This window comes from Carassius carassius, chromosome 34 (assembly GCF_963082965.1).
Source record: "Carassius carassius chromosome 34, fCarCar2.1, whole genome shotgun sequence".
Taxonomy (NCBI): domain Eukaryota; kingdom Metazoa; phylum Chordata; class Actinopteri; order Cypriniformes; family Cyprinidae; genus Carassius; species Carassius carassius.
Genome location: NC_081788.1, coordinates 4555292 through 4583159, shown reverse-complemented (window position 1 = coordinate 4583159; position 27868 = coordinate 4555292). Strand labels below are relative to the sequence as shown.

General features: G+C 40.3%; 1 protein-coding gene and 1 pseudogene across 1 annotated transcript; both read left to right on the top strand.

The window, feature by feature from the left end:
- Positions 1-27476, top strand: LOC132114735 (WD repeat-containing protein WRAP73-like; annotated as a pseudogene).
- Positions 4923-6395, top strand: LOC132115080 (E3 SUMO-protein ligase ZBED1-like). The gene is made up of 2 exons (XM_059523480.1): positions 4923-5255; positions 5396-6395. The coding sequence occupies exons 1-2, from the start codon at positions 5226-5228 to the stop codon at positions 6290-6292; spliced, it is 927 nt and encodes a 308-aa protein (XP_059379463.1). The 5' UTR covers positions 4923-5225; the 3' UTR covers positions 6293-6395.
- Positions 27477-27868: the final 392 nt, after the last annotated feature.

Genomic DNA, 27868 nt, shown 5'->3' with positions numbered 1-27868 from the left:
ACAAACTGACATGGAGCCGACAGAAGATAATTTATGGATTCATTTAGTTGTTTGTAAAACCGAATAATTGTGTAATATTCGTGCTGTTATTAAAAGTTATTACAGGATTTTACATTCTCGAAAAGTACTTTAAAGAGTTTATTTTGTCTTAAATTCTAGGTTTGACACACAACCTAACATTATTTACAGTTTGTTCCTGTAGCATGAGTTTGTCAGAGGTCTTGAAGCAGTCCAATCAACTGTGCAGAGTTTCTCCAGATGGGAAATATTTGGTAAGATGTTTTTCTTGCAGCCATTAGCATCTTCGTGTTGACAAATCAAATTTTGACTAGAATTGCGTACTATTAGACAGCTCTTGCTCTTTCTTTTTAATTACCACATTTGATTTGTGCCTGTAGATCCGCCTGGTGCTCCATGATTTCAGCAGCCTTCAGATCGTGCACCTGTACACATGCCTGGACCAGGTGATGCACATGGACTGGTCCTCCGACTCCCTCTTCATCCTCTGTGCCATGTACAGAAGAGGACTAGTGCAAGTATGACAAGCTGCACATTGCATTTTACCCATTACGTCTTAAAAAAGTTAGAAAAGTCACATCATACTTCTTCCCAACAAGACACATGATCTGAAGTGTCACATCTCTACTTGTCCCTTCTTCAACAATTACATAACATCTCCTAATTCAATTTACACCCCAAATCAGCTTACCTTTGCCAGGGAAGCCAGCCACAGTCTTTCATGTTGAGCCATTCGGCAGGATTCAGATGTGTTTGTTTCTGAAGGCACTTGGTGTTTCTGTGTATTCGCTCTCTCAGGTGTGGTCTCTAGAGCAGCCGGACTGGTACTGTAAGATAGACGAGGGTTCAATTGGTCTGGTCTCGTCCCGCTGGAGTCCTGAGTTCAGTGTAAGTACGGTGGTAGGAGGAGTCAGCTGTGCACCGGGGCAGCTGTTGCTGCTGACCATAAATAAAGACCTGAGAAAACAGATGGTCCATAGACAGGACTGAGTCCAACTCTCTACTAATACAAGCTGTGATTATTACAACCCTGAAGATCTGAAACAACATAATGACTTTTCCTTTTCAGTAATGCATCTAAATATTAGATGTCTTAAAAAGCATCATGATGATCTTGCTAGCACAGGAAAAAGTTTTGATATCATCGGTTGTAGTGAAACATGGATGAGTGAGCAAACCCTTTTAGATATTTATAAAATAGATGGATACTCATTGTATTGTGTTAATAGGCAGGGTCGAATTGAAGGAGGGGTATGCTTGTATGTAAACTGTCATTATTCTGGGTAGGAGCGTCATGATTTGAGAGTTGATGATGACCACACTGATTCATTATTCCTAGAAGTTAAAATGGCGAGTGGTGCATGTATCTAATCATTGGAGTAATATATCGACCACCAAACTCTGACTATGAAACATTTACAAAACAACTTTGATAATCTCCTTTTCAGTATATACCAGATGAACAAAAAGTATTATTATGGGTGACTTTAATATTGACATTTCTAAAAAAAAAAAAAAGATATAAAAGGAACTGATTTTTTAAATACCCTCTACTCCTCATCATTCTATCCTACTATTGATAAACACACATATGTTACAGAGAGAAGTATGTCTACAATTGACAATATTATAACAAATTTGCCAAATACTGGTTGTAAATCGGGTGTAATATTTTCTAACATTGATCCATGTACTAATAGGAAGGCAAAAGTTCTTAATAATAAAACACTTGCAAATCTAATTCAACACCTTCAAAGTAAAAGCTGGGATGAAATATACAATGCCATAGATCCCAATAATGCTTATAGTTTCTTAATTGATGTAATAATCGATGCTATCAACATGACTATTCCAGAAAGGATAATCAAACATAAAAAGGAAACTCATCCATGGATCACCAAAGGAATTCTAAATTCTATCCAGAAGAAGGATAAACTCTACAAAAAATACAAGAAGAATCCAAATAGTAATAATAAAACCTTATATACACAGTATAAGAATAAATTAACTAGCTTAATACGAGACAGCAAAGCGAGCTACTTCTCTGATCGTCTCAAAACTGCCTCGGGGGATCAGAAGAAATCTTGGAAGGTGTTGAATGAGATACTTGGCCGTAGTAATATATCCTCAGTCATCCCTGACACTGTTGTGCCAACCCAATCAAATATTTCTACAATACAAGCCGTTGTAGGTCGCCGTTGCGACCTGCCAACATCCCAAGACCAAAAAGGAGGTAAGGCAGTTCTTGGGGCTGGCGGGATATTATAGACGGTTTATTCCTAATTATTCGGACCTCAACAGTCCTTTGACTGACCTTACTAAAAAGGAGGTTCCAGATACGGTCCAGTGGACGGAGCCGTGTCAGCAGGCCTTTACCCAGGTCAAGGCGGCTCTATGTGGTGGGCCGTTGTTACACTCTCCTGATTTTTCTCTCCCTTTTCTGTTGCAGACAGACGCGTCGGACAGGGGGCTGGGGGCAGTCCTGTCCCAGGAGATAGAGGGGGAGGAACGGCCGGTGCGGTACATTAGCCGGAAGCTCTCGAAGAGAGAGGCTAAGTACAGCACCATCGAGAAAGAGTGCCTTGCCATCAGATACGCCGTCCTCACCCTCCGCTATTATCTCCTGGGACGGGAGTTCACCCTCTGTTCCGACCACGCTCCGCTGCAGTGGCTCCACCGCATGAAGGATACCAACGCGCGGATCACTCGTTGGTATCTAGCTCTTCAGCCTTTTAAGTTCAAGGTGATCCACAGGCCGGGTGTTCAGATGGCGGTGGCCGACTTCCTCTCCAGAAATGGGGGGGGGGGGGGCTGCAGGCCGGATGGCTCCCCGGCCTGAGTCGGATGGGGGGGGTATGTGGCGGGGGGGCGTGGTTTAGCGACGTCTGCAGCGGGAGAGAGAATCAGGAGACGAGCGGTAAGTGAGTGGCTTGGGCAAAAATTATCATCACCTGTTTCTTGTTCTAGTAATTGCCGTGGAGAGAGTATAAAACGCCAGGAGAGTCGGAAGCAAGCGAGAGAGAGCCGGACTGCTGACCCATTTTTAGATTTTGAAATAAAAGGAATCGGTATTGGGGTCTTTCTCGACCTTTCAAAAGCATTCGACACGATTGATTTTCAAATCTTACTTGGAAAACTGTCGCATTACGGGGTCAGGGGTGTGGGTCTTCAGTGGTTCTGTGACTATGTTTATGGAAGACGGCAGTATGTGACCTTAAATGGTATTGATTCTGGATTGGAAAATATACTATCTGGGGTTCCCCAGGGATCTATTTTGGGGCCACTTTTGTTCAATGTTTATATTAACGATTTTGTACATTGTTCCCTGTGATGTTCATAAAATACTCTTTGCTGATGACACAAATCTGTTTTTATCCCACAAATACTTGAATCATCTTGAAAAACTCTTAAATGACAGACTAACAGAAATAGATACCTGGTTTAAATGTAATAAACTATCGCTAAACATTAGTAAAACCTTTTACATTGTTTTTCGCTCAAGTAGTCATAAATTCAGTGATTGTGACATTAATTTAAACATAGATGGTAGAGCTAGAGTGGACGCAATAAAATTTCTTGGAATACATATAGATCAATTCATAAACTTTAAGGAACATATTAATGAGCTGGTTAAAAAACTATCTAAAATTGTGGGGTTGTTCTTTAAAGTGAGACATGTGCTCCAATTAGACGTGCTCTTCTCACTGTATAGGACTCTGTTTGAGCCTCATCTGATTTATTGTAATATTATTTAGAATAACACTTACCCTACTTATATTGAGCAACTCTTGATATTATAAAAGAAAGCCGTAAGAGCTATTTCATGGTCCACACGTAACTCTCACACAAATGCTCTCTTCTATAGACATGGCCTACTAATAGGGTTGGGCGATGTCCCTTAAATTGGCAGTTGACGATGTTTACAGTAAAACATCGGGATGGACGATGATATCGTCGGGGGGGGGGGGTATTTTTAATTTTTCGTTATTATATAATTAGTATTCGTTATTTTAATTTATTACTTTATTTATTTTATTTCCCAATTAATGACTCATCCGCGATTTCCAATAGGTTGCACGTAAGGGGGAAAAAAAGTAGCGTCCTTACACTTAAGAAGAGTTGTGCACTTTTTAATATATTTTTAATATATCTTTTTACATATTTTTTTTCTTCTTAAAAACTATAATTTCGTCATCCGGGCTTTCCAATAGGTTGCACGTGTGGGAAAAAAGTAGCGTCCTTCCACTTAAAGAGTTGATACAATGGCGTTGGTATTGGTTGCTAAAAAGGGTACTACTTCGCCTATATGGCAATTTTTTGGATTTAGACCTGATGAGAGTGGGCAGCCAAGGGACCTGACTCAAGCTGTGTGCAAGATCTGCTCATGTGTGATCCGCGCAAAAGATGGGCAGACGACCAATCTTCATGACCACTTGCGTGTTCGCCATCCAGCAGAATATGCCACCTTGCCTGCACGTGCTGGACCTAACAAAAAAGCTATCCAGGGCCAGCAGACGATAACTGGGGCTTTTGCAAAAGGCACTAAATATAAAACCGACAGTGACAGATGGAGGCAGTTGACAGATGCGGTAACTCGCTTCCTGGCCAAAGAAATGGTTTCGTTCAATACAGTGGAGAAGCCGTCGTTCAAGGCCATGCTGCATACCTTTGATAAACAGTATGAGCTGCCAGGTCGGAAATATTTCTCAAAGACGGCTATCCCAAACCTTTTCAACGAGGTTAGAAGTAACATCACGAAAGAGCTGGGTGATGTAGAATATTTGGCCCTGACAACGGACATGTGGTCCAGCTGCAATATGATGCCCTACATGTCAGTGACAGTGCATTATGTAAATAAAGAGTGGACACTGCGGTCCAAATGCTTACAAACTTGTTTCATGCCCGAAAGCCATACAACAGATAATTTGGAAGATGCACTGCGCGAGGCAATTAATGACTGGAAACTACAGGAGAAACAAATTGCCTGTATAACTACCGACAATGGGGCGAATATTGTTGCAGCCATCCGGCAGTTGAAATGGCCATGGTTAAGTTGCTTTGTGCACAACTTGAACCTGGCCATAAACAACTCGCTTGCGCAACAGAGGGCTAGCACAGACCGAGCTTTCGGGGTTTGCCGGGCAGTCAACACTGCGTTTTCGCACAGCTGGCTAAGGCGACGTGAACTGCAGAAAGCACAAGTGGAAATGAAACTCCCTGAGCACTCACTGATCACGGTAATTTTTAAAACCGTTATCTAACAACGAACAAATTATTAAAAAATTATTTAAAAAAAAAATGTAAAAAAAAATATATATATATTATTGTTTAAATTATTTAATATGTATTTTATTATTTACTGCGTCTTTACTGACAGGACTGTGCAACACGATGGGGCTCAAAACAGCAAATGGTGGAGAGAATGCTGGAGCAGGAGCAAGCCATCAAACGTGTGTTTGCCCAAGACAAAAGCCGCCGCCCACTCCCCCAGCTGACATGGCAAGACATAAGTGTTCTGGAATCTGTGAACAACGCGCTGAAGCCAGTAGTGGACTTCACAGACATTCTCTCTGGAGAAAATTACGTAACGGTGTCCTCACTGCTGCCCATGTTGGCCCATTTAGAAGGTGTGCTGGAAGAGTCAGGTGATGATTCTAAACTGACAGCCGACCTGAAGCGTGTCATCCTGGAGCAGATGGAAGGCAGATATGGTGATGACACCACCCAGAGGATGATGCGTAAAGCAACACTGCTTGACCCGAGGTACCGAGGGGACCATATGAAACCTCCTGAACTTCATTCTACAAAATCTGAAATAGTGGAAGAGATTGTGAAAGAGATTGATCTGTCGCTGCCAAGGCCAACACCAGGTCCCTCACATGCTGGAGAAGATGGAGAGGAACCAGATGCCGGCGTCGCCACCGTGCCTAAGAAAAAAAAGTGGTCTTTAGGCAGCCTTCTTGCGAAGAGAGCAGCCACAGCAGCTGCAGCCACGCTCACTGATGAGCAAAAGGTCGAGTCAGAAATGACCATTTATCTGCAGGAAATGGCCATCGATGGGGAAGAGGACCCACTGACTTGGTGGAAAACTAACGAAATAAGGTTTCCGTTCATGGCCAGATTAGCACGGAAATATCTGTGCATATGTGCTACCAGTACTCCATCAGAGCGGGTCTTCAGCACAGCGGGAAGTGTAGTTACTCCAATTCGCAGCTTATTAAAACCAGACAAAGTGAGCATGTTGGTATTTCTGGCCAGAAACATCGAAATTTAATCATGGTCTATGTATGTAAATCCCGCGTTTCGGTCTGAGTGTTGTTCCCGTTTTCTTGTTCTTTGTTGTTCTTCTGTGTTTTAATAAATTTGTGTTATCTGAATTATCTTCATTCTTTCAGTTGATTTGACATCATGGCCAAGGAAAATTGTCTTTAAAGGTATTTATTAACCAGACAAAAGTTAATTGACGTTCGCTGAATTCTGGGTTTAAACTGCCGCTTCAGTGCGGTAAAGCCACACATTTAACAATGAGCACGATCTCCCGAGACACTACAATAGGATACTAATAATTAATTAATAAGGCCTGTTTTCTTGTACAAAATTAAAAATAAATGTACAGTGTTTAACATGTAAAAAAAGACAAGATTCTAACAATGTCAAGATCAAATGTCTCACACCATATTTTCACATACTAACACACGTCACGTCTCTGGCATAGACTACAGTGAGTATTTAAAATAGCATATATGCATTAGTAATATTCTCAATTTAATTTACAGAGCAATTCCTGCAAAGATTTTAGATTAACTATAGTCTATAGAAGAGACTAGGATTAGTGTGTGTATTTTTTACAGTCTATGGTCTCGACTCGCAGCAGGGCGGGGGCGTGGCATCACGATGGTGTCTCTCCATCGTGATGTCAGTCAGCCATCACGATGGACGATGATATCGTCCATCGGCACAACCCTCTAAAGCTTCCTGAATGTAACTTTTATCCCAATGCATGGACAATGTACAATGTTGTCAACAGGTTAAACATTAGATTGTGTGAGCTCATTCCATTATATACATCTTCTCACACACTACACTAGACATAAGCTGCTCCTAAAATGTTGGTACTTAACAAGTGCTAGGTTTAGTGTATGATACAGTGGTCCACAATTATGGAATGAGATGGATACTAATTTAAAACAATCTGCTTCATTATCTATATTTAAAAAGAAACTAAAGCAACAACTACTGGAGAGATATAAACCTGAGGGATTTGCGGCTGTGAGTTAAACCCCTTTCTCTTGGTACATGGATCATTTCAAATTGAGGTACAAAGGTATCGGGACTGTCAATTTTGTCTGCTTAAGGTAACTGTACTCTAAATACCCACAATTTAAAGAATGGTTGTCCTGGCATCTAAGGTTGGACCGCTCACATAATCCTTGCGAGGTGGGTGGGGTGGTGCTGGTGGTGGAATGGACCCCTATTTATAAGCTATTGCTTCTTGGGAGTCCATTTTTGTTTACAATAGATCACTATTGTTTTTCCTGATCAGTTGTTGGGTAGGTTACTCTGAACCGTGGTGTGTACTATAGTAGTAGTCCTTGGCTGCTATATATAATTTGTAACTTGTCACTCTTGTAATATGCTACTCCCAACATGTAGTAACAAATGCAGTGTGTGAAATTGTGGAAAATAAATAAATAAAATAAATAAATAATACACAAAACGTGAGACATAAAGTACAAAAATAACAAAATACAGTAATAATAGTACTATGTGCAAAATTATGGTGTTTTCTGTTTTATCTAGATGAATGAAAAATGACAGTACATGTAATATTGAATGAACACTACCTGTGGGGTCTATACGAATTTTGTAATACATTTTTTTGCATTTATTTGATTTAATATACAGACAAAAAGGTATAAAATATATATATATATATATATATATATATATATATATATTACATACATTTTAATTTTTTTAAATACCTTTGTGTGTGTGTGTATATATATATATATATATATATATATATATACAGTGTTGGGGAGTAACAAGTTACATGTAACGGCGTTACGTAATTTAATTACAAAATTATTGTAATTGTAATTAGTTACAGTTACTAAGAAAAAATGAGTAATTAAATTAGTTACTTATGAAATTTTTAACGATTACAAAGGAGATTACATTTGAATATTTACACACATCCACATACAGATTTAACTGATTTATTTCCCAAATTGCACTGACTATTCTGAGACATACCGCCCTAATAATTTCCGGGATGCGGAAACACAGTCTGGTTTGTAGAATCCAGTCATAAAAAAGAAATGCCTAACGCGGACGGAATATGCCACATTTTGGATGACTAAATCAAAAGTAGGTCAGTACACTTGAATCAAAACATGACATCGACTATTGTCTGTGAATATTAAGCCCCAAAAATGCAATAGCCTATATGACTTGCACGTTCTGCGTGTCTGTGGAAATCAGGCGCGGACTGGACACCAGGAGAACCGGGACAATTCCCGGTGGCCTGGCAGCCGATTTTGCCCCACTATATAATATCATTATTGTATAATTGCCTGCGGAATGTACTAAAGCGATCATTTGCGAATCCGCCATTTGAGAATTAAATCTCTAATGTGAAGTGTTAGTCATGACTCGCGCGTTCTCCGCGCCTCCACCAAACGGTTTGGATCAGACTCAGAGTAATCAATGCGAGAGAGAGAGAGAGAGAGAGAGAGAGAGAGAGAGAGAGAGAGAGAATAGAGTGGACTGCTGGAGCAGAGAAGCAGAACTACTGTTAAGGGTTTCAGGTCAGTTTCATCTGTAAAGATGTTTTTTTGTCTTTGTTTTTTTATTTATTTAATCAAGCAGCAGCACGTTGCTCATCAGTCATCACTCAAAATACTATATAAAGGACACCATTATTATCTGTTGTAATGTTACAGTAGGAATTTATCTGAAAAAAATTCAGATTTTTTTATAGGTTTAGGGGGAGCTACGACTGTCATGTCCGCTGTCTGATCACCCCGTTCTTCGGTGTGTGCGTGTGTTTCTGTATATGTCTGCAGCTTGTGTGCACATGGTGTTTTGTTTTGGTTTTGATCGTTCGTCTTGCACCTATCTGTGGCGTTCCTCCCTCCCCCTCATCACTACTGTTTCCGCTTCGAATTGTTTGACTCCGCTCACCTGAATTCAATGTCTGTTCATCTCTTGCTCTATTTATTCTCGTCTGTCACGCCTATCGGTGCCAGATCGTTGTTCGTCAATAGTCCCGGTGTAGTCTTTCTGTCTGATCCTGTCAAGCCTTGTTCTGTCGTGCCATTGTTTGCTGCTACTGGTTTTGTTTTGTTTTTCTATTTTTCCCCTCCCTCATTTCCTAGACCGGGCACCGGCATACTTCTGAAGAGTTTTGTTTGCTCCGTCACTGGCTCTCTCGTGGCTTCCTCCCCTCACCGTTTCTACACGGCCGCGCCGTTGGGCGCCCCCTGCCGGGCATTTTTGCAAGGACATTGAAGTCTCTTATTTTTGTTGGACCTTTTTCCTCATTTCCCGGCCTGTTTTTGTTCGTTGGAGGGAGCTTTTCTTTTGACTTTTTGAATAAATTGGTCTCGCACTGTAACCTGCATCTGTGTCCAGTTGTGTTCCTGACAGAACGATCTGGCCAAGATGGACACAGCAGGTGCAGATCCTGTCAGAACCGCAGTCACCCAGCAGGGTGTTCTTTTGGGCCAGCACGAAGCCAGACTGACGAACACCACAAGGGAGGTGGAGTTTCTAGCCAACCAAGTGGCTGAGCTGACCAACCGCATCCAAGAACTGCAACGAGAGGCTGCTCAGGGTGGTGCCGTTCACCATCTTCCTTGCCATGAGCCTGAGCCCCGATGCAATAACCCACCACCCTATGATGGGGACCCCAATTCCTGCCGGGCCTTCTTGTCCCAGTGTTCTGTGGTGTTTGCCTTGCAGCCACGCATATACGCACTTGAGATGTCCAAAGTGGCTTTTGTATTGACTCTTCTAACCGGCAAGGCTAGAGACTGGGGAACCTCTGTCTGGGAGACTAAAGCTCCGTGTTGTGCTTCTTTTAAAGATTTCCGCCAGGAGATGGAGAGGCTATTCGACCGCTCTGCCAGAGGTCAGGAAGCGGCTGACCAGCTAGCACGGCTCCGTCAGGCGGGTCGCTCCGTAACAGACTATGCAATTCATTTCAAGACTCTGGCAGCTACCTGCGATTGGAATGAGGAGGCCTGTCGAGCTATGTTTCGTGCTGGGCTAGAGGATGACATCCAGGATTTGCTGGCCACTCAGGACCTGCCACGTGATTTTGACGATCTTGTTAACATGGCGTTGCGGATCGAGGGTCGCCTTCGCCGCCGTCGTCAACGCCTGGCAGTTCGTGCACCCTGGAGGACTGAGGAGTCGTCATCTGTTTCCCCCACAGAAACCACTGAGCCTGAGCCCATGCAGGTGGGGCGCCTTCGGCTCACTCCTCAACAGAAGCAGCCATGCCTCGCCCTAGGGCTATGTCTGTATTGCGGCAAATCAGGTCACTTCGCAGCAGGCTGTCCGCTAAAAGTCAAGGCTCACCAGTAAAGAGGGGGATCCTGGTGAGCGCTACCCCTTTATTGCACCCCCCCTCCTCTCGCACTCTCCTTCCTGTCTCCATTCAGTTTGGTGATGTCCTTAACTCCTGTACTGCACTGGTTGACTCGGGAGCTGAGGGCAACTTTATGGACCTCTCTCTAGCCAGCCGCTGGGGAATTCCTGCAATTCCTCTTTCCGAACCTATTCCTGCCCGTTCATTGAATGGCACTTTGATCACCACTGTCTCCTATGCTACTCCTCCTGTCAATCTTATAGTCTCGGGCAATCACCGTGAGGTGACCACGCTGTACCTTCTTGAATCCCCGAGTGCTCCCATAGTTCTGGGGCACCCGTGGTTGGTGCAACATGGCCCTCACGTGGATTGGTCCAGCAACTCTTGTCTTGGAGTAAGTTTTGTCTTGCGTCTTGTTTGGGTGCTGCCTCTTTCCCTGTGTCTGTGTGTCCTGTCTTGCAGGTGGAGGCTGCTGATTTGAAGGGGGTCCCGGTGGAGTACCACGACCTGTGCCAGGTGTTTAGTAAGTCCCGGGCCACCTCCTTACCTCCACATCGCCCTTATGATTGTGCCATTGAGCTCCTCCCAGGCACTTCTCCGCCCAAGGGTCACTTGTTTTCCCTTTCAGGTCCTGAAAGAGAGGCCATGGACAAATATATTAATGAATCCCTCAAAGCCGGTCTCATCCGACCCTCTTCATCTCCTGCAGGTGCTGGGTTCTTCTTTGTCAAGAAGAAGGACGGCTCCTTGCGTCCTTGTATAGATTATCGAGGCCTGAATGACATCACTATTAAAAACAGGTACCCCTTGCCTCTTATGTCGTCTGCCTTTGAGCTATTGCAGGGAGCCAAGGTCTTCACCAAGCTAGACCTTCGGAATGCCTATCACCTAATCCGCATACGTGAGGGGGATGAGTGGAAGACAGCTTTCAACACACCCACGGGACACTTTGAGTACCGGGTCCTACCATTTGGTCTGACCAATGCCCCAGCTGTCTTCCAGGCCCTGGTTAACGACGTGTTGAGAGACATGGTGAATCGCTTTGTCTTCGTGTATCTTGATGATATCTTGATATTTTCCCCATCTCTGCAGGTACACACTCAGCATGTTCGCCAGGTGTTACAACGGCTGCTGGAGAACCAGCTCTATGTTAAGGCGGAGAAGTGCGTCTTCCATGCCCAGTCGGTTCCGTTCCTGGGGTTCGTTGTTTCCGCGGGGGAGATCAAAGCGGACCCCTGTAAGGTAAGGGCCGTTGCCGAGTGGCCAGCTCCTGACTCTCGTAAAGCTATGCAGCGGTTCCTGGGGTTTGCCAACTTCTATCGGCGGTTCATCCGGAACTTTGGTCAGATTGCTGCACCTTTAACGGCACTCACCTCTCCCAAGGTACCGTTCAAGTGGAATACTGGGGCACAGGAGGCCATTGATAAATTAAAGTCCCGTTTTATCTCTGCTCCTGTCTTGTCTATTCCAGACCCTGAACGTCAATTCATTGTTGAGGTGGATGCCTCCGATGTCGGAGTGGGCGCGGTCCTATCTCAGCGGTCGCACGAGGACGGAAAGGTGCATCCCTGTGCCTTCCTCTCCCACCGCCTGAGTCCCCCAGAACGGAATTACGACATAGGTAATCGGGAGTTGTTGGCGGTCAGGCTGGCTTTGGGGGAGTGGCGTCACTGGTTGGAGGGCGCAGCTCGGCCCTTCCTGGTCTGGACGGATCACAAAAACCTCGAGTATATCCGTTCGGCCAGGAGGCTGAGCTCCCGACAGGCTCGCTGGGCCCTCTTCTTCGGCCGGTTCAATTTCACGCTGTCTTACAGGCCCGGGTCCAAAAATGTTAAGCCCGATGCTCTTTCTCGTCTCTTCGAGGCTCCTGGGAGGGAGGAGTCAGCAGACACCATCTTGCCCAAGGGGGTGGTGGTGGCATCCCTCTCTTGGGACATCGAGAGACGAGTAGAGGAGGCCCTAATTAAGGGGCCTGTGCCGAAGGGGGGTCCAGCGGGTAATCTGTTTGTTCCCACCAAGTTGCGTTCTGAAGTCATCCAATGGGGTCACTCGTCCAGGCTGGTTTGTCATCCAGGAGTCCGGAGGTCGCTGGCTGCCATCCGCCAGCGATTCTGGTGGCCATCCATGGCCAAGGATGTCAGGCAGTTCGTGGCTGCCTGCTCGGTGTGCGCTCAGAACAAGACTTCCAATGCGCCTCCCGTTGGTCTGCTCCACCCGTTGCCCATCCCTTCTCGCCCCTGGTCACATTTGGCCCTTGATTTTGTCACTGGCCTTCCGGAATCTAAGGGTAACACCGTCATTCTTACGGTGGTGGACCGTTTCTCTAAGGCGGCCCATTTCATTCCCCTTCCCAAGCTCCCCTCAGCCAAAGAGACTGCTCAGGTGATGGTTGATCACGTGTTCCGGATTCATGGTCTTCCGGTCAACGTGGTCTCTGATAGGGGTCCCCAGTTTGTCTCTCGGTTTTGGAGGGAGTTCTGTCGGCAGATCGGGGCCTCTACGAGTCTGTCTTCAGGATTCCATCCCCAGACCAACGGGCAGTCTGAGCGGGCAAACCAGGATTTGGAATGTACTCTTCGCTGCCTGGCATCCCAAAATCCCAGCTCCTGGTGTCAACAGCTATCCTGGGTAGAATACGCCCATAACTCCCTTCCAGCTTCTGCCACAGGTATGTCCCCATTCCAGTGTTCTGTCGGTTATCAACCTCCCTTGTTTCCCACACAGGAACCCGAAGCTGCGGTCCCGTCTGCTTTGGCCTTCGTCCGACGGTGTCGACGCACCTGGAAGAGGGCTAAGGCGGCCTTGGCCCAGGCTAGTAGGCGGACTAAAGCAGCGGCCGACCGTCACCGGACTCCTGCTCCCCGCTATGTGTGTGGTCAACGGGTATGGCTCTCCACCAAGGACCTGCCTCTCAGGGTAGCCTCATGCAAGTTGGCACCCAGGTTCATTGGCCCATACCGGATCACCAAGGTCCTGAGTCCGGCGGCGGTACAGCTCAAGCTCCCTACCACGCTTGGTCGGGTGCACCCTGTTTTCCATGTTTCCAGGGTTTAACCTGTGTTCCATTCCCCTCTTGTTCCTTCTGCCCCAACCCCCCCTCCCCCCCGTCTAGTGGATGGCTCCCCGGTCTATACGGTGCGGAAGTTGCTAGATGTCCGACGTAGGGGTCGGGGCTTTCAATATCTTGTGGACTGGGAGGGCTATGGCCCAGAGGAGAGGAGCTGGGTTCCGGCCCGGGACATCTTGGATCGGACACTGGTCGAGGACTCCTACCGGCGACGAGGTGAGCCCCTTCCTGCGGCGCCTGGTGGCGTCCGTCGGAGGGGGGGTACTGTCATGTCCGCTGTCTGATCACCCCGTTCTTCGGTGTGTGCGTGTGTTTCTGTATATGTCTGCAGCTCGTGTGCACATGGTGTTTTGTTTTGGTTTTGATCGTTCGTCTTGCACCTATCTGTGGCGTTCCTCCCTCCCCCTCATCACTACTGTTTCCGCTTCTAATTGTTTGACTCCGCTCACCTGAATTCAATGTCTGTTCATCTCTTGCTCTATTTATTCTCGTCTGTCGCGCCTATCGGTGCCAGATCGTTGTTCGTCAATAGTCCCGGTGTAGTCTTTCTGTCTGATCCTGTCAAGCCTTGTTCTGTCGTGCCATTGTTTGCTGCTACTGGTTTTGTTTTGTTTTTCTATTTTTCCCCTCCCTCATTTCCTAGACCGGGCACCGGCATACTTCTGAAGAGTTTTGTTTGCTCCGTCACTGGCTCTCTCGTGGCTTCCTCCCCTCACCGCTCTCTACGCGGCCGCGCCGTTGGGCTCCCCCTGCCGGGCATTTTTGCAAGGACATTGAAGTCTCTTATTTTTGTTGGACCTTTTTCCTCATTTCCCGGCCTGTTTTTGTTCGTTGGAGGGAGCTTTTCTTTTGACTTTTTGAATAAATTGGTCTCGCACTGTAACCTGCATCTGTGTCCAGTTGTGTTCCTGACAACGACAGACAACAACACAACCCTTATGAAAATTAACATTTTAATATTTAACTATAAATCCAAGAAAATGGTTACTATTGTTTAACTGTGATAACCAAAAATGTAAAATTATTTTACAAATGTATTTATTTAAAAATAAATACAAATCCATTTGCAAAAAAACAAAAACAAAACAAGGTTATTTTACTTTTATATAGGCTAATAAAAGCAAGGTTAATTTTTGTAAGGGAAAAACATGACTCGTGTACAGTATTAGGATTTTTCTATAAAGATATTGTAGTATTGTAGAGTATTGTATTGTAAAGTATAGTTTTGTTCAATCTTGAGTATTAAAGTCATGAGAGAGAGGGATAACAGGGCAAAATAAAGAGACTGAAGAGAAAAATGGAAGTGAAGGTGCAGTTCAGGAGAGAACTTTTAATTATTTTGCATGTCCCCAAATTAAAGATTTAAACCTTTTTTTATGTCAGGTCCATACAAAAAATAGTTTTGTCCATGAATTTGTTTGTATGAGTTTGAATTTTCCAGTCTGAATTTTTTTCCCAGTCCGCCCCTCCTGTAAATTAATGGCAAAGACATGGTTTCATTTACTACACATAGGCCTACTGAAGCTCGCAGTGTTTTCAACCTCTGCTGTCTCAATATAGGAGTACACGAGCACATAAACATAATTTCTAGAACTGCTTTGTGTCACTTAATGTGCATTTTACTTATTTTGAGAAAACTATCATCATATACAGAGACAGCAGTTTAAAAAAACACCAATGTTTCAGGAGTTTATTACACAGAATACGTCACATGCTTATTAGATAACTGTATTTGAGTTGATGTATATGCTTTTATTTATTATTCTTTAATGTTCACAAATTTAGAAAAGTAATCAAAAATTACTCAAAAGTAATAAGTTACATTACTTTAATAAAGTAATTGAAAAAGTTACACTACTATTACATTTTTAACAGGGTAACTTGTAATCTGTAACCTATTACATTTCCAAAGTAACCTTCCCAACACTGTATATATATATATATATATATATATATATATATATATATATATATAAACTTATTTAATTTTCTGGAAAGGCATAATCTTCAACAAACCTGAGTTACAATAAGGGAAACAATAGTACAGTACAAACAAAATATTGAAAAAGATGTCCAAATAATACTGAAAGTGTAGCCAATTCAAAATAACCCAGTGATTACAGCATAAAGACATAAAGAATAATAGAATAATAAATATAACCAAAATGAATAAATAAATAAAAGTTACATATTGTGAAATATTATTACAATTAAAAACTATTTTCTATTGTAATTTATTCCTGTGATCAAAGATGAATTTCCAGCATCATTCCTCCAGTCTTCAGTGTCACAGGATCCTTCAGAAATCACTCTAATATGCTGATATCTGATGTCTTATTATGAATGTAGAAAATTGATATCTCATATTTTTGTGGAAACTTATGCATCTTTTTATTGATTGTTTGATGAATAGAGTTTAAAAGAACAGCATTTAAAAAAAAATTGTTTGTAACCATCTAAAAGTCTTTACAGTCTGCTTTGATCAATTGAATGCATCCTTTCTGTAGAAAAGTATTGATTCAGTAACCCTTTCTTTTAAATGTCACTGCGAACTAGTTGTTTATAAGCCTGCATATTTCTAGCATATTGGCTGTTTATCAGTACTTAGAATTCACATGAATGCATTTTTCTGCATGATCTTATTCATAAACCCAACCCCATACCTAAACTAACCTTACTAACTATTAATATACAGCAAATTATGAGTTTATTGTTAAAGTCCTAGTTAATAGCGAGAATTGGTCCCCAAACTAAAGTGCCACCATTAATGTGAAAAACAAACACATAATTGTTCAACTGTAGTGTATTATGAAATCTCAATGCCACTCTCTCTCCATCTCTCTTTCTGTCTGTCTGGATTACACTTGGGCTGAGAGTCACCAGAGTCGTCTGTCGCCTGAACTTGATTCCAAGAATTACTGACAGGTGTTGAGATGCTTGACAGCTGTGTGTGTGTGTGTGTGTGTGTGTGTGTGTATGTTCACCGTGCTCTCGGAATGAAGTGTCTGTCTGTCTGGAATTCTTGCTCTTTGTCTGTCGTCTTCCATCTGATATCTCTGTTACAGGCTTCCAGACATGAACCGTAAACACTCCGCTTTAATGACAGCACATCCAGTATTTATGAATGGTCATTTATACAGCTGCTTATCAAGGGTGTCTAAGGGCAATGTGTTTGAAATAGTAGAAAATTAGACAAAACTGGATTCACAGGCCATTCAAGTCAGCTTGCTACTCTAGTGTGCCACCTAGAGGATGTCAGCTGAACAATATATAGGTGGCAAGCACATATTAGACATCTAATACTGTATGTGTTGGCCTCAGCAAACTTTGCGAGCCGTGTTGTTCATAAAGGCAGACCAGTTTATTGAATACTGAGTAGGTGTTAACACGAGAAGCACATTTACTTGAGTTTGTAGCCACAATAACTGGTCTGTTCTACTGCCTTGTGTACATGTAAGAACATCGTACTCTTGGCTTAAGGTCAAGAAATCTTAATTTAGCATTTTACAGTCCAATGATGACTTGAAAATATAGACTAGAACAGCAGTCATTCATAAACAACTGTAAAAGCAAATATTTACTCAGTACTGCTCATGTACTTGATGTAGGGCACATTCTCATTAGTGTTTACACTAGGTATAATAATGTTTCCCCACAATGCATTTGACTCGATGTTTTAGTTGTCTGATGAAATATTTTAACATGTCTTCTTTGACTCATAAGAGCCACTTCCACAAAAAGCTTTGAAACAACATGGAGTTATGTTCGTATTCAGGGTTTCAAATGTTACTTTTTCACTGACCAGAAATTTTAGCTACTAAAATTTTAGTTATTTTTTTTTAGTGGCCATTCAGAACTTCTGCTAGTCAAAACAAAAAGATAAATAATAATTTTCACTGTTGATGGCCTGAAGGCGCGAATTGGATTTGTATAGTTAAATTAAATAGATATTTCAATAAAAAAAAAAATGTGTCTTTGTCCTCACAGTTGAGAGTCACTGTCTGGTCCCGGTGCACAAAATATGTATCCTACATCAAGTATCCTAAAGCCTGCCAGAAAGGTGAGTGAGTGTATGTGAGCCGGTGGTTTAACTAGTTTTGTAAATGTTTGTAGGAGAGGAGATGTACGGACAGGGTCACAGAAACATGAATCATGTGGGTATTTATCTGTAATGTAAGTCTCGTCCCTGGATGTCTAGCCAGGCATGAGCTCTCACAGACAGCAGGGAAATAGCACATAGTCCTCATAACCACCTGTCAGCATGAAGTGAACTTACACTGCAGAAGACATTAAATTCATTTCACGCATTACTGCCACTGTGTGGATTCAGATATTCGACATAACTCATTTTCATGATGTACTCAAAAAATAAAAAATAAAATAAAATAAAATAATAAAAAGTATAGCCTTTTAGAAAAAAAACAATAACTAATTAAAATGACAAAAATGACAAAATTATTAAACCTTAAGCTAAAACGCAATGGAAATGGAAAATATACAAAATAATTTCAAAATACTAATAAAAACTATAATAGTACATCTGATACTAATACTACAAATAACACTGGTATACTACTTTTCGGAAGTTTTTTCATTTTTATTATTTTGTTGATCAAAAATAGGTTTTTTTCATGAATAGAAAATTCAAAAGAAAATAATTTGTTTTAAAATAGAAACTGTTTATAAGGTTATTAAAGTATTTAGTGTCACTTTTGATCAATTTAATTCGTCCTTGCTGAATAAAAGTATTAATTTCTATAAAATAATCTTGACCCCAAATTTTGAATCAGCTATCAAATGATATAATTATGTGCAGTACAGATAACTAACAACTTGCTTTAGTGAGATGCTCCATCCACGTCAGTAGATGTCAGTGTGACTGCGATATCAGCAGTACGCTTATGGACTTCACTGCAGACGGCTGTTATATGGCTCTGGCTGAGAGACGGGAGTGTAAAGACTGCATCAGTGTGTTTGTGTGTGATGCCTGGCATCTTCTCCGAATGAGTGCAGCTATCAAAGATAGTATGTTCCACAAAAATGTCTGTTGTCTTCATCAGTAAAAGTGGCAAAATACCATTGTATTACTTCAGATGACAGACACTTGAATTAAACATCTGGTGATACTTAAAAATAAGGTTTCATTTGTCAACATTAATTAACTTCATTAGTTAAAGGTACAGGTTGTAGGACCTGCCACTAGAGGGCGCACTACCAAAACAATAACAATCGTGTGGTTTGATGACGCTAAGGAGGAGCGTGGAAGGATGGGATTTGTTGTCTTCTACCCAACCGCTGACGGTCATCAATCAGACGGAAAGATAAATCATGGATTTAACGCGAGTTCAACGATTTGCGCGAGTAGATTACATTCAAAGTCAATGCAAAGACGCGATCAGACTATGCGACACTGTTGTCACGTGGTTTCTACGTCAGTAAAGGCGGTAACAAAGGGTGACTAACGTCACTGACAGGCGACTGCAATGCACCGTGTCACTGTTTAGATGGGGATTTTCTCATAATTTACAAGTAGTTGAAAACATTAGAGATGTTGTCAGTAATCAGCTGGACAAAATATATAACACTAGCCTAGTGGTTTTTGGATATTTTACTGCAAAAATCTTACAAATTGTACCTTTAAAATGAACAATGAATAACAATAAACAATACAGTAAAACTAACAAATATTATTAAAAGGTTAACATTTGTTACAAAAATATAATAAGAATTATTAATATTAAAATATACATGTCTCAGAATTATGTTCTTTTACGGAAAATCACAACTTCTTTAGATTTTGGGTGCAAGTTTTTGATCGGAGAGAGTGGAAAATGTTCATGAAGAATTAATAAGTCATTTTTGATGCAGGAAACCTTGGCTGGCATTTATAAGTGAACTTGCATTTTGTCTGTAGCATTTCGAAAGCGAGACTCAAGATCTGGCTGGGCTGGAGTGGTCTCCTAACGGCTGTGTGCTTTCAGTGTGGGACAGCTGTCTTGAGGTAAGGTGCCCTGTCTGATCATCTGTTGTGGAAATTCTACTAATCTGACATCTCCACTCACAATCTGAATAACCTCCAGTTATCAGTATAATATAATACAGTAGGGGTGCGCGATAAATATCTTGCGATAATTAATGCGCATCTCATCAGCGGTAAATTCCATGAGGTGTGTGATTTCACATAGAGCAAGCTGTTACTTCACGGAGCCGTTGTTAACTGACTAGCTGCGCAAATAAACGCTGATAATGAATGTGGATTTGTGCAGCTAGTCAGTTAACAACGGCTCCGTGAAGTAACAGCTTGCTCTATGTGAAATCACACACCTCATGGAATTTACCGCTGATTAGATAATCGGCTTTACTGACGAGATGCGCATTAATTATCGCACGATATTTATCGCGCACCCCTATAATACAGTACTACAGTACCCTCAGGGTAATTCCCATCCCAAATATAATACAACAGTATCTCGGGTAATACCCTTCTTGAATACTTTTAATGCAATTCCAATACTTCGAGGTAATTCCCCTCCCCAAGTATGGTGAGTGCATCCCGTCAAGAAACTACTATCACTAGCTCAATCACACCTGAGCACAGAGATCTTTAGCATCTATTCTCCCTCACCGTCCTTGTCAGCTGTATGCTGGTTATGGTTGTGCTGATAGACGATAGTATCGTGTATCGACGATAGTCAGAGATATCGATGATAGTAGATGTCTCTGTCGATAGTCAAGACGATATTCTCATATTAATGTATTCAATTATAATAATTATAATTACTATTTTTATTGTGAGGCCTGTTATAATCGGCTATCAAACTGCCCAGCTATTTCACTTCAGCACCGCATTTTAAATGAAAGCTACTGTCGATTTTCACCGTTGACTGATTTTGCAGAACATTTAGACTGATAACTTCCGTGCACAGATGCGGCAGATTTGCCACAGGACGCGCGATATGACAGTTGTGCCCGACTATAAATGAACTAGCTGTTTTAAACAAAGTATTTCTATATTTAACCTTAGTTTATCAGTATGTTTGAAAGTATATTTTTTCGATTATTGGTGATTCCATAGGCTCTCTCTCGCGCACGACTCCCAAATTACTCTTCATAGGAATAAAGTTTTAATCCTGGTCGGGAGCTCCGTGATCACAACAACCAAGAGAGCCTCCTGAACTGAAAGATTTATATATATCTTATTGTTATAGTCTTTGATCTGAGCATCATTAGTCTGCACTTCTCTGAACATTGTATATAGAACATACCTTTATTCTGACTCCTTCTGAGGACATTACATTAAACATTTCCATCACACATTAAAATTACGAAGTATTAACTAATCAGATTAACCCTGTTTCTTTCTTCAGTATAAAATTCTATTATATTCGCTGGACGGCCCTCTGTTGTCTTCCTACAGTGCTTATGAGTGGTCTCTAGGCATAAAGTCTATCCATTGGAGTCCCAGCGGCCAGTTCCTGGACATTGGCAAGCTACGATGAGAAGGTAGGAAATCTCTTCAAGAAACATATCTGTTTTATATAATAGAATCTGTTTAAAAGAGAGTTTTAATAGGCTTTCCATCTGGTTCGGATCCTGAATCATATCACCTGGAAGAAAAATCACACAATTCGAGCATCCGGCCACCATCATGAACACCAAAGCTGTAGGTGTCTGGAGGAGAAAACTCTTACCTTTACTTTAATCTGCACTGGTATAACAAAATCCACTAGTTTATCACTGTATTTGTTGAATATACACTCTTTTTTTTTAAACTGTTGGTTTGTCTCTGCATGTAGACTGATGTCTTTGGTTGGCTATGAGCATTTTTAAGATACTTAAACATAGTAGCGGCCTTTAATTATTTCAGTTACATGCCTTTTTGTGAACGTCCGAATGGCGTGACGTACAAATTACTATATCAGCCAAATTATACAGGGATGATTCGTTTTCCAGACATCTTTCTAAATCTAAACAGGCTCATTGGAAAAATGTGCCAAAAGTGCACAAACATTCCTATACATACAATTTCTGCAGTTAAATGAACAACAATTTTTATTCCTTTTCACAGAAATTATGATTAAACTGGCAGATTATCCATTAATAGAGACTATTAACCTCAAAACTAATTCATTTTAAAGTTTGCATCACATAACCAGCTCCATATGTATGGCTTTTCTGACGTAGTAAACTTGATACAGCATTACACTTGCGGTGGAGAGCCTTTAGGTATGTATTGTAAAACATGATAGAGCATTAACCTTTTAGGGCCATTCTCAGGAAACTTCATTTCCAGACTGCCATAATATGTATGACGATGTAATAAAACATTGCTAGATAAAACAAAAAACAAACTTTTAATGCCAGTCTCCATGTAAAAAAAAATGTGCCAGAAGCAACGTACTATCATTTTGCATAAATGTCACTATATAGTGCAGCACAGAATAGTGCTGGCAAAATTAGCATGTTAACGCAGGCAATTATTTATTTTTTTCAGTATGGCATTAAAAATATTTAATGTAATTAACACAGGGGCGGAGCCGGGGTTGGCCACCCCACTCACAACTGCTGCTTCTGTCTCTTTTTTTTTCTCTTGACATGAATTGTGTTTATTTGGACACATAAAGTAATTTACGAACACATCAAACGGGAGATTTTCAGAAGCGCACTTCAACTTTACCCTTACCCCAGGCGCAAGTCACACGAGTACGGAAAAGCTACAGGTGATGAGGGAGATTCAGTAGAAGAACTCATCACCTCATCAGTAGACACTTTTGAGACCTGAAGTCAGGTAAAGAGTTAAAGAGTTAAGAAAAAAATTGATGCGTGTCAGATCTGCGCCATGTTCAGCAGCGGCAGCTTTTAAAGTAATAGCAGCTGAAATAACCTTATAAAAGCTGCTGTGATGCCTGTTAATCAGAACACAAAGAAATCAATCACTTGTGTAGCTTTAAGGATGAATCTTTATTTAAATTACAATTTAGTGTTTGATAACTTCTATTTCTGTATATTTCCTATTTGCTGAAGGGCACAGGTAGCTGAATATGACGTTTGTTATAATGGGTTTATGCGAAGATTGTTTTAAATTCATTTAAATTCGAAAAATGTTATTTTTAAAAGTCTTATAAAAGTTAAAATTGATAGCTCTCAATACTACTGTAATGTTGAATGGCTAGTCAGTGGTTAAATATTAGGGGTAAAACTATTTCATAGAGACATCAGCAGTGACACTCGCCTTCAGTCATGAAAAAAGATGCTTCTAAACAAATATTACAAATATACTGTTCTTTGTGCTTCTACATTAATTTGAAGATTGAATTAAAATATTGCAATATAAAAGTTAATTTAAAAAATGTAAAGTTAGGTGGGATTGATTCAGATTTTTTTAAACCGATTGACAGCACTACTACAGAAGCGTTTTTTCAATGAGCCTGGGTTGCACAAACTAGACCATTATGAAAATATTAAAAATAAGAAAGTCATTGCCTTTTTGCGAGTTGAATAATCTGATGCAGTTTTTTTTTCTTTTCTAGGTGGTATTTAAGGAAGTAGGGAAAAAACCTGTTGTGGGCAGTGAGGATCTTTCTATTCATCAGCTGACAGTGGATAATTCACTATTTAGCACACAGAGCAAGTGTGAGTTTCACACTTCTTGATAGGATTCATTTCTTGGTAGGTAAACTGTTTATAATTGTGAGGAGGGTGTCTATAAAAGGGTTAGTTCACCCAAAAATGAAAATTCGTCCATCTCCTAGTCACCCTCGATGCATTGTTCATTGATTCATTTATATTTATCTTGCAAAAACGCATGGATTTGCTACAGGGGGCCTTTATTCACCCATGTGAGGGATGTTTTATTACAGATGTGTGCACTTTATTTCACGTCTTCTGAACTGTTGACAACAAACACCCGCTTACCCCCATTGAATGGATTGGAAGAGCAAGCACAATTTTTAATATAATGCCGATTGGATTATTCTGAAAGAAGAAAGTCACACACACTTAGGATGCTACGGGGGTAAGTAGATGATGGACAAATTTCATTCTGGGGTGAACTTACCCTTTAAACTACACAGAAAGTGGTTCTAGGAAAGAAGACCAGATTTACTGAAACTAAGCTGGGAAAAAAAAAAAACTTCTTGTTATGCATCATGAACTTAAGCGCATTAACATTTGAGCACATATTAGTTGACAGATCAACACCAGTTCAGCAACTTGTTTATATGCCAAGGTTATCAAGTCAAATTACATATAGACAGAGATGCAAGTAAGAGGTGAAATAAGAAATGCGCTGGTTGACAGCTGTTCGTACACAATCACCATTTTAGATTGAAAAACTATAATACTGTAAAATATTTTTATTCGAATTTAAATAATTTATGCACTGTCAGTTTCAGAGCAAAACTAAATAACTGTTGGTGATCATTCACGGACTTGCTTCAAAACCAGATATGCATAGGTCTATAATTTCTTGATGGCAACTCAACAGAATAAAAGCTTGCTGATTTTAGGTTTGAAAATAAAGAAATAAAAGAAATGAATGTGTAAATATATAATATAATGATAGGTAAAAATTGATAGCCTGAATGCACTGTAAGTCGCTTTGGATAAAAGCGTCTGCTAAATGCATGAATTTAATTTAATTTAATTTTAAATGTAATTTAAATATTAGTTTTATTTTTTTTGTGCACTATAAAAAAAATATTTTTTATCTTTTTAATATTTAAACTTTTTTTTTAAATATTTTTACCTTTTTATTTTAAAATATAATAATAAATACTGTCACACTATTTTGTTTATTATTTTATTCAAAAACTAAACGAATAAAGGGCATTAATACTATTATGTCTATTATTAATCATTTTATTTTTTTATAGTTATATTTTATGGGTCATGCTATGTGCAGTGTGAGCACCAAACCAAATTTCCAGGTGCTCTCATGAAAATCGGACTGAAAAACTTAATGTGCATTTAGACATTTTAATGGTACAATACAAAAAAATCCCTTTTTTGGGGGGCTATGTTAAAATTCCATGAAAACATGTCCAGGCTACATTTAACCCAAAATCAAAATGAGGAAAAAAAAAGAAATAGTTCCACTAAAATTTTATTCGTGGCATTTCTAAAAGCACGTGTAAGTGGATTTCAAGGTAAAAAATGAAATGCTACAAAAGTGTGTGAATCAGGGTTTAGCATTAATGCACATAACCTGTAAGCTTTAGTCCAGTTAGATTGTGAAAATGGTAACATTTTCCGAGCCAACCCGAAAATCGGTCTCCGCTCTTGCTTTCAGTGCTGATAATCACTACCTTGCTACAAAGAATGGTGAGGCAGTCATGAATCCTGAATGTGAACTTACTGTACTAGATTTTAGATTTCTATATTTCATAGCTCACAAAGAGCAGTTTCTAGCTAGTGAAATATTTTAGAGACGAGAGTAACTGCAAACATTTATATTCAGACAAGACACTAGATGGGTGAAACACTAATGCATTATCATTGTATTGTTTTGTATTTAAAGTTTTTTTTTTAAATGCTGTTTAAATATGCAAATGCCATTGTCTATTTAAGATGCACTGATTTTAATTTTGCAGAACTGAAATTCACTGGTGCCTGAAAAAAACTAAACCAAATGGTTTTTGACTTAAGTTAATTTTCATTACTTTCCAGCCCCAGAAATCACAATTTTATAATGCACAGAGATGTTTTCAGTGACTGTGAGAACAACTCGGCCTAGCTGTGTAGTTCAGCTCTATCTCCATGCCTTTTTTTCCAGTTGGCAGCAGTAGCCATTACGAGAAGCGTTATATTCTGCCAGTGTTTTCAGAGCCATTTGGTGTCCGTGCTTCCTAGGAAAGTCCCTTGCATTGTTCTTCTTATTCAGAAGTCCTGACAGCTGAGGCTCATAGGCTCGTGTGTTGTTATTGGTTTCCACTGATACTGTGTCTAACGTCTGTCAGATAACATGCCTCAGAGGCTGTGGTGTGGGACATGCAGACACTCAGTCTGCTGGCCGTCCTGGAGCAGACGGCTCCTGTGCGCTGCTTCGTCTGGGACCCACACAGACCTCGACTGGCTCTCTGCACCGGAAACACCAAAGTTTATCTGTGGTCCCCAGCTGGCTGCGTGTCTGTGACTGTACCAGTGGAAGGTATGGATCCAGTTTCACCACTGTACATGTCTTAGCATTACATTCAGACAAGCTTTTACTGCAGTGCTTGACCAGCACTTACAGTTCTGTGTGTTATAATAAAGCCACAAGTGGTCAAAATGAGATGTATGCCACCTGCTAGTTGTGGCTCCATTTTCCTGCTATGACAACTATTTTTCTGGCCATGAAGCTATGTGTTAAAAAAAAAAATTTTCCTCTGTGACGAGATTTATTTATATGTGTTTTCTTAAATATTAATGGCAAACACAGGAAATTTTCACAAGCAGGAAATTTGTATACAAGACGAGTCTGTCTCTTGGAGAAACTGCATCTTTCACAAAAATGTGAAGACGAATCATCAAGATTTTGTTTCTCATTTTAAAAAACATTTACAAAGGGAAAAATCTTTCATATGCATCATCACATCTAGATCAAATAGTTTTATTTGCATTGCTCTTTCTACAATACACATGATTGTTTCTAAGCAGCTTTACACAAAAATGTCATTTAAAAAAAAAATCATAATGTTTTCGTGCCTTTACGATAATATAGTTGACAATTTGCAGCGATACAAGCAATCAAGCAGCTGAGGTATGCTATAATATATATTTCCCGTGTGAGTAGACTGTATGTATGCAAATAAAGCTGGGCATACTTCTTTATTGAACTTTAAACAAATAATTATATAGCCACATTTTGTGACAAAAGTTTAGATTTTGTATATTATATATGGCTTTATGTGAGTGTACTGTATGTCAATACTTATAGCACTTCTTTAATTCAGGTTATTAATACACTCATTAGAAAAGCTTATGATGATAAATCTCCACTGATTTTTTCATCTAAATGTATTAATAATTACATTAATTCATTTTAGTTATGCACAACGTATTGCTGCCATCTCAGTTATTAACTGATATAAGATTTAATTCATTTATTGGTATCAGTCGATAAATTATATTTAATTTATTAGTGTATATATGTTAATTTCCCATATTTTTAGATTTAGATGATACACTTTCCCATCTGATTCTCAGTCAAGTTAATCAAATCAATAAAAAAAGCACTAATTTGATACGTTTTTAATGTTATATTAAGTCTCGAAATTAATATCCATTTTTATGATGCCTAAACTCACGTGTTGAGGTTTTTTTATTAAGGTATTTGTACTGAAGCTATTTTATTCTTTTTTATTATTTGTAATTTAGCATTATACCTTATTGTCAGCTTTTCCTATTAATAGATCGGTGCATCCACGATCAACTCTTCCACCATTCATTAGTCTCGCTGTAGGCTGATAACTGAGTTCAAGCAAGATAAGGACAAAAACCATTCAATAAGGAAAAGATTTTTGCCTTAATATACAGTTTAGTTGATGCACAGACACTTCTTTGATTCTATTGGCCTTTTTTACACCTTCAGATCACATTTAGTTTTGAAACCAGACTGAGGAAATAAATTTCCCCCTAAACAACACAGGAAGCTGCTAGCATAAGAGGAAGCATGACTACTTCTTCTTCTGTTTCCTTGCAGGCAGTTTTCAGGTGCAGTCTCTGTTTTAGCACTGCAGTGGCAGCTCACTGGTGCTGCTCTCATAGGAGCACATCTGTCTGTGTTACATGGAAGCAGAGGAGGAGAAATAAACCGCAGCTCTTCATCACACTCCCTACAATACAGGAGCAGTGTCAAGAGATCTGCTCTCCAAAGAGCTCCAGGCTAAACACTGTCTGTCTTCAAATATACTACAAATGCACTCTTTAAGTTTTTATCACTTTGTTTCAGCTTTATACAAAAATGATTTTCAATAGAGCAGTGAGGGAATGAAATGTCGTTTGTGTTCTCAGTCAGAGCACTAGCAAGTACAGATATTTAGCATTTATATATAGCATGTGTTATTCTCCAGCACCAGCAAGGTGCTATATATATATATATATATATATACAGTCGTGGCCAAAAGTTTTGAGAATTACATAACTATTAGTTTTCAAAAAGTTTGCTGCTAACCTGCTTTTAGATCTTTGTTTCAGTTGTTTCT

Bases quoted from the DNA above. Each gene is read 5' to 3' on its own strand.
- LOC132115080 (XM_059523480.1), top strand. From the start codon at position 5,226: ATGAAACTCCCTGAGCACTCACTGATCACG. The intron at 5,256-5,395 runs GTAATTTTTAAA...CTTTACTGACAG, and splicing joins CTGAGCACTCACTGATCACG to GACTGTGCAACACGATGGGG.